This window comes from Andrographis paniculata, unplaced genomic scaffold (assembly GCF_009805555.1).
Source record: "Andrographis paniculata isolate CXL003 unplaced genomic scaffold, ASM980555v1 Contig34END, whole genome shotgun sequence".
NCBI lineage: Eukaryota > Viridiplantae > Streptophyta > Magnoliopsida > Lamiales > Acanthaceae > Andrographis > Andrographis paniculata.
Window position 1 is genome coordinate 173,459 of NW_026137567.1, and position 7,454 is coordinate 180,912.

The following is a 7,454-nucleotide window of genomic DNA, read 5'->3' on the forward strand; positions in this document are numbered from 1 at the left end:
TAAATTCTTTATAATCCCTTTTCTGTCTCTCTGCTTTCAACGGCAAGGTTCTGCGCAGCTCTGGATTTCTCTCTCTAAATTCGGAAAAAATCTCAGCTTCCGTTAACCGAAGATTGGATGACCTTGTGTTTTCAATTCATAAGGTTTTTTTTGTGGTTTTGTTCGAGGGTGCTTTAATTCTATCTTCGTGAATCTGTGCACGTTTGTTACTGATTGTTGTTGTTTGATCAAATTAACTGTTTCTTTCTATAGATGAGTAGTGCTGATTGATGTAGGGATACCACATGTACCGTTTGGTTTTATTTGGTTAGAAATTCTTTGAACAGTCTAGGTTTTTCTGTATTGAATGTTAATTGGCTTTTGAGATCTAGACTTAGCATATCATAGGTGAGTGTAAGAGCTGAAAATTTGGTTATTTAAATTTAGAAATTCCCTTAGATATGCTTAATTTCGTTATCTATGTATTAATTCGATGATTTGGATTTTGGAATATAGATTTGGGATTAATGGAGGAGGTGAAATTAGCTGAGTTTTGCCGCCAGAACAAAGACTTTGCAACTGCTGGTTCAAGTTCTTCTGTTTCAGAGAATAGTAATAGCATTGGGCCTTGCATTAGTAGTCCTGCCTGCCCTTCTCCAGCTCATAGGTAGTTTTTTTCCCTGATATCTCTACCACGTGTGAGTATTCAAGAAATTTCTATAGATTAATTCGTGTTATGTACTTTTTTAATGTGATCGACTGGGTGCACAAAGGTGAGATTTTTAGTCTATCAATTGTAGTTCCAACAGCTATTTAAAATAAGTTGCATCACGTATGCCAGGAATGTGTTTGTGTTTAACTTTGAGGATAATTATGCTCTTCTACTTGATAATCCCATAAATATATTATTTTTGGAAAGAAAACGAATCATGGGAAGTAAGTTAGTTACAATTCTTTATCATATTGTATCATTTATGTGGAGTCGATAAACACCTCAAAAAAGAAATAATGGACGATGCTATGGTAGCTCCTGGACTGCATAGGCATAGTTGTTGTGACTGATCATTCATTACTTCCCCAAATTTTTATCTGGTGTGAATTCATGGGATGAACAGAATGAATATCTTAGTTTATACTTTGCTAATTGTTGGAGTTTGAAATTTAGAAATTCTTAGATTTAATGATCTGCAATCAATTATACTATTTGGGCATTGCAGAAGAACTACAGGCCCTATTAGAAGAGCAAAAGGAGGTTGGACTCCGCAGGAGGTATGAGATTATCTACAAGGATGTTAGTTTGTTATGTCGGGACTACAGAATTTGCTGTGGCTCTAGACCATTATGTTGTATGAGTTAATGTGTTTCAATGCTTGTTAGAAAAAGTTGTTGCAGAGTTTGATGTGTTTTATGGCTTTTAGTTCTTTACATTTATTTGTTTTCAGCCCAAATTCTGCATAAGTCTATATAATAAGTGTAAAACTATCTTTCTTCAGGATGATACATTAAAAAAAGCTGTTGCCACTTTCAGAGGGAAGTGTTGGAAGAAAATAGGTACGATTCCCTCATGATGCCATCAATGTTATCATAATGCAGTTTACATTTCCTACTTTCAATGTGAATCATTTTGCTATTGCTGTAATATTTATCTACTTCTGTAGGACATTTTTTATTATGTCACCTTTGATCGAAGTTTTCTTAGGGTGTGTTTCGTTATTGGATTTTTTCAAAATTCTACTGTTCATCAATTTTTTTCCCCCAAAATATTAAATAAATCACCTATTTTTTATTTTTTATATTATACTAAAAATTAATTATACATTAAAGCATCACGTCAATATTTATTTATATCACATCACAACTATTACAATTCAAAATTTTTACTATTCAAATCTCAAATCAAAATCCAAACCCCCAAACAAACACACTCTTAAAAGATTTCATGTTGATTCAATCTGTTGATCACTCTACCAGTACCATGTACGTTATCATCAATAATACTTCAATATTTTGAGTTATCACAATGTAGAAGCGTTAGTTGAATAAATTGGACGCAGTCATATAGTAAATCAAGATAATATTATCAAAATTCAGTATGGAGATACCTGAATAGTGGTGGTTCTGGATTGCAAGGAGAAATTAATTTGAGCTGTCTCTTTTAACATTTAAGATTTATGATTTGAACTTAAATACATTCATACTGTAGTCTAAGAACTCATTTTTATTCACTATAATTTTCATTCCATCTGATTATATACTAAAATTAATGATGTCTATTTGCACATAGCTGAGTTCTTTCCAGATAGATCAGAGGTACAGTGCTTGCATCGATGGCAAAAAGTTCTGAATCCAGAACTTGTTAAAGGTCCCTGGACTGAAGAGGTTGGTAGAAATAGTCCTTTCCTCCATATATGCAGCCTTAGTCATTGGAGAATTGTGTTTTCAAGCTTTTTCTTGCAGGAGGATGATAAAATCAAACAGCTAGTAGCTAGGTATGGACCTACAAAATGGTCTGTCATTGCAAAGTCCTTACCGGGTCGAATAGGGAAACAATGCCGTGAGAGGTAACAACTTACACCTGCAAAAAATTAAATCTTTAGCAATAAGATTATTAGAAAATTAGTATGTTTGTTTACTATTTGGTTCTAGGTGTTTTTGTCGTGAGGTATGCGAAATTATGAGAGTATTACAAGGAATGATGTTTTGTTGAATTTTTGTGTATTTTTATTAACTTTTATTATTATGTGTATATATTGCATACTATATACTTTATATTTTTGGGAATCGTATAGGAATAAAACACTAACACAAGTCTCTCCTATTATTCTCATGGCATTAACTAATCATGTATACACTGCATACAAATAACTAGACACAAATTTTATGAGTAAGCATATGGGCTCTGCCTGAAATATTCACCCATCCAAGAGAAGTGGCTTGTACAGCAAGGAAATTTTTTAGTTGCTGCAGATTATACAGATAATTAAATAGTTGGTTTGAAAAATACAGTGTAGATCTCTAAGTAGGGCCTATTCATTAAAATTTATGTCTTTACAAATAAGCACAATCTTATTAAATCCATAGCCCTATTACATGTTTTATCATGATTCATAGTAGCGGTCAAGCAAACCCTCTCTTTGTGAACTCAGGTGGCACAATCATTTAAATCCACATATTAAGAAGGATGCTTGGACTTTGAATGAAGAGCTCATTCTGCTTAATGCACACCAGATTCACGGGAATAAATGGGCTGAATTAGCTAAGCTGCTTCCTGGAAGGTATCATTCTTCTGCAAATATGTGGAGCATAAATTAAGGCTTTTGTACCCTAACTAAGATAGGCAGTTCATCACGAATCACTTAATAATTTTAATTAATCTTTGTTTACAATGTATTCCATTTATCTTGTTGCTTGGTCGCTTGTATTGTCGCCCTTTCATCTTCTTTAATTCCAGTATGTTTAATTTTTACGTTAAGCTTTTAGAAAGATTGTATCGATGGGGTAAAATAACACTAATACTTAAATAAGGGATAATTTTGTGGGGCTAAGGTGGATGAACATGAGAGGGTGCAGTATATAAGTGAGAGGTACTAGCACTCAATGTTGCATTGGTAAAATATGCCTAATTGTGCTTGTGTTGAAATTTTTTTCCAAGTGATAAATTGTTCCGCCATGTACTCACTGGACAGATTTTTCCATATATATATATATATATATATATATCTTTGCCACATAAAAATGGTTGAGGGAAAAATATTGTAGCATGATGGAAACTACTGTGAGAGATATTTAGTAATCGATATTATTCTGGCAAGAGACCTTACCTGAAATATGCTTAATTGTACTTGTTTTGAGATTTTCTTCCAAGTGATAAATTGTTTCTCCATGTACTTGTGGCCGTTCTTTTCCCTATATATATATATATATACACACACACACACACACGTATATATCTTTGCCCCGTTCAGATGGTTTTGGGAACACTATTTTAGCACAACGGATTTTGTATGTTCTAGAATATACTTGAGATTACTAATTTAAGAAATTTGAAGTGATAGTTATTGTGATATATGAATATGTATTGAAAACCTTGCAATTTCTCTATATATTCGTCTTATAAGGAACTACAAGAGTTGGTCTGTGCTTTGTATGTTCAGAAGAAAATTAACAAAAACTGCTATGAATTGTAATCTATGCAGGACCGATAATGCCATAAAAAATCACTGGAACAGTTCTTTGAAGAAGAAGAAAGATTTCTATCTTGCTACTGGGAGCCTCCCTCCAGTTAGCAAAACTGTTTTCCAAAATGGTGGTACGGACATCGACAGGAAAACTTCAAATGAAGATATATTTTTTGGTTCAAGTAAGGGATCGAATTCAGCAGTTGTTGCTTCATCAGAAACTACTGATTCATGTAAAAATGGTGCTGCAGACCTCCATAGGGGAGCTGCAAATGGAGATCTATCTGTTGGCTCAAAAGAAGCTGTTGTAGCTTCATTTGAAATTACTGATTCATGTGAAGGTAAAGATGGGAAGTTTAAGCCTGAGGCAGCCACCAAGGATAAGGATGTCAATCAGCAGAGCAACTCTGCCAATGCTGCGTGCACCAAGTGTGACGAAGTGCAGCCAGAAGCAGAGATTATTCGTTCCAGGGTAGAGTTTGAGAATGAGGAGCATGTAAGATACAGTGAAATTGATCAGTATCGTGTGGTTGGAGCCTCATTGCAATATGATACTCCAACACATGGCATGTTATACTATCAACCACCAATAGTTGACGATTATAGTCTGCTAGATATGGGGCTTTCAAATGTATCCTTGATGCACCCAGAATCTGGTATCACTCATGCAAGTGAAGCATCAACGTTCTTTACTCCACCAAGTGTGAAGAGCAGAATGTTGCTTTCACAAACTCCCGAGTCTATATTGAGACTGGCTGCAAGAAGCTTCCCAAATATTCCATCCATACTGAGAAAGAGGAAGTTGGAAATGCAGCCCAAGGAACCAGTTTTATCCAATGATAAGCATTGCAAAAATAGTTGCGAAAACTCAGGATTGCAAGACAATAGTGCTGATCCTTCTTTGGAAGAGGATTTTGGATCAAGCAAGTCATTTAAATCATCTCCTCCTTATAGGTTAAGTCTTGAGAGGACTTCAGCTCTCAAATCTGTGGAGAAGCAGCTTGATTTCGATGTTAATATAGAGCAACAGTACCCGGATGACAAGAAAAGGTTTGGAGAGACAGTGGTCAAAGAAAACCCTCCTGTAACAAAATTTGTCTACAGACGTCAAAGACGGGGATGACTTGTATCTATGTAGTAGGTATGCTTTACTCCTGTTCTATCACTTGAACAATAAAGTTTGGAGTTAGCCTTGTATTTTCCAACAAATATCATTGTAGAATATGACCAGTGGTTACTGTAAGCTGTTGTGTTGAGATATCTCTACCCCATCATCCACTTGCTTCTAAGTTGTAATTGTTGAAAGGTGTTGTAGCATTTGTCAATGCTTTAGATATTGAAATCTCTAGGCATGGCCTAAGATTAATTTGATCTGTTTCAGGTTTCTGCTAGATTTCCCTGCAGATGGAAATGGAAGATAAATGAAGAAGCAAAATCCATCCATCTTACCAGGTGCGGCCAGTATATCTCCCAATTCTTTATTGCTCTTGAAAATTATCACTCACTAATTGAATTGTACATAGAACTATTTCCTGAGTGGTAAATAACGTATCTGAAAGTCCCTTTAGAGAATAAATAAGGCTTATTGTTGTAGCTTTTAGCTGTTATATCTTACATGTTCATGTTTTGGTTTCCCACTGCAGCATATTCATCATGTATCCGCTACACTAGTATTTGTTTTATGGCATTCATTACTTACTACTTCTGAGTGCCTCATGAATTATGAGCACATACATACATAGAGTTGGAGGGTTGTCGAATAGAAGAAAGCTGAAATCTAGAATATAAGTCAAGTGGACTTACTCCCAACTTCTGGACAATTCAATCCAATCCAATCCATAGATCATACAACAAAACAAAATCCATACCCAAGGTTTTCTTCTTTTAAACTAACTAAACTAAGCAAATCAGGGAAGACAACTAAATTAACTAACTACTTGTCTTCAACCAGCTCCAAATACATAGAGCGAGCTCGAGCTTTGCTGCTGCAGATTTTAAGTTTCAGTTTCACATAAATAAATAAAACTAAATTCTAGACCAGATAGACCGACCATACAAATTATTCATTCAATCATCTCTTACCTTGAAAAAACCAAACCGGTTAGCGTCCATTGGCCTCTGTTGTTCTGCATCCCATCTGCTCAAGAAACTTGGTGAGTCGAACGTGCTTGGCAGCCCATTGTTCGGCGAGTTTCTGCTCTTTGGCTTCTGCTTCCCTCCTCAAGCCCGCCAATTGTTCCCTGTATTCGCTTTCTATCCGTTCGAGCATAGCCTTTTCCTCTTCCCTTAGAGCTTTCACTTTTGCCTCTATATCTTCCATTTTCTCCTTTCTTCGACTGGCCTTGTCTGATTCCAACTGCAGTTCAACCCTTTTTAATCTCCACGCAGCTTCTTTTCTGTGGGCTGCCAATGCTCGGTGCCCTTCTTCTAAGTCTTTGCAGCACTCTACTAGCTCTGAGACAAGCGTGCCCTCTCCAGACATTGGAGGGGTCAGGGGGTGTAGATTGTTGTTGTTCCCTATACCACGTGGCGCATTGTCGGGTAATCTATCTGGAGGCTGCAGCCACGGAATGGGTGGGACTGTCAACGGCGAAAGGCTTAAGGTCACAGATGGGGATGGTGGCCTGATGGTGGCAGTGGTGCTGGAGCTGGAGCTGGAGCTGGAACTGACTAGCCAAGACGGAAGGACGGATGCTTGATCATGAAGATATCCTCCTCCTCCTCCTCTTCCTCCAGCATTGGAAGTGGGAGGCATTGTGACGAGCTTCTCGGCAAATGTCTCCAAGATATGATGCTACTTGGTGTCGTCTGTCTGAGGCCTTGTGACTGTGACGCACCTGTTTGTTTCGTTTTTCTTTGTAGACTTGCCACCACAGCACTTGGCGAGCCTCTTGGCTTGGCTCAGCGGCGATCTTTTTCCATTTATTGCCTTTCTTGAGATACTTCTTCCACCTTTCCAAGCAGTCGCGGTTGAGGGAGGGCGACCAGCTGCCACTTTCCGCCTCCCTATTGCTGCTTCACGTATGTCCGTACGCAACAGTCACCGTCCTCTTCATTGCTCCATTCTTGCCTTGGAGTTTTCTTCATAGCCATCAATCTATCCGTCTGCCTGTCTTATCAACATAATAATAATAATAATAATAGTAACGTACTCCATCTCATCTCATGTTGTAAAATTAATTTGTAAAATTAATTTTTAATATAATATAAAAAATAAAAAATAAAAATTTGATTTGATATTTTAAAAAATAATAATAATAATAGAAGAATAGTTGATTGGAAATCCAATCGCGAAAC

The 7,454-nt window shown here is 36.6% G+C and overlaps 1 protein-coding gene and 1 pseudogene across 1 annotated transcript; one reads left to right on the plus strand and one right to left on the minus strand.

The window, feature by feature from the left end:
- On the plus strand, positions 1-5,844 carry LOC127248549 (transcription factor MYB3R-3-like). The gene is made up of 9 exons (XM_051270937.1): positions 1-143; positions 496-646; positions 1,197-1,248; positions 1,473-1,530; positions 2,264-2,358; positions 2,437-2,540; positions 3,126-3,254; positions 4,176-5,298; positions 5,539-5,844. Exons 2-8 carry the CDS (start codon positions 507-509, stop codon positions 5,278-5,280), a joined length of 1,683 nt encoding a protein of 560 aa, XP_051126894.1. The 5' UTR covers positions 1-143; positions 496-506; the 3' UTR covers positions 5,281-5,298; positions 5,539-5,844.
- Positions 5,845-5,917: 73 nt separating this feature from the next.
- LOC127248835 (transcription factor AS1-like) lies at positions 5,918-7,174 on the minus strand (annotated as a pseudogene).
- Positions 7,175-7,454: the final 280 nt, after the last annotated feature.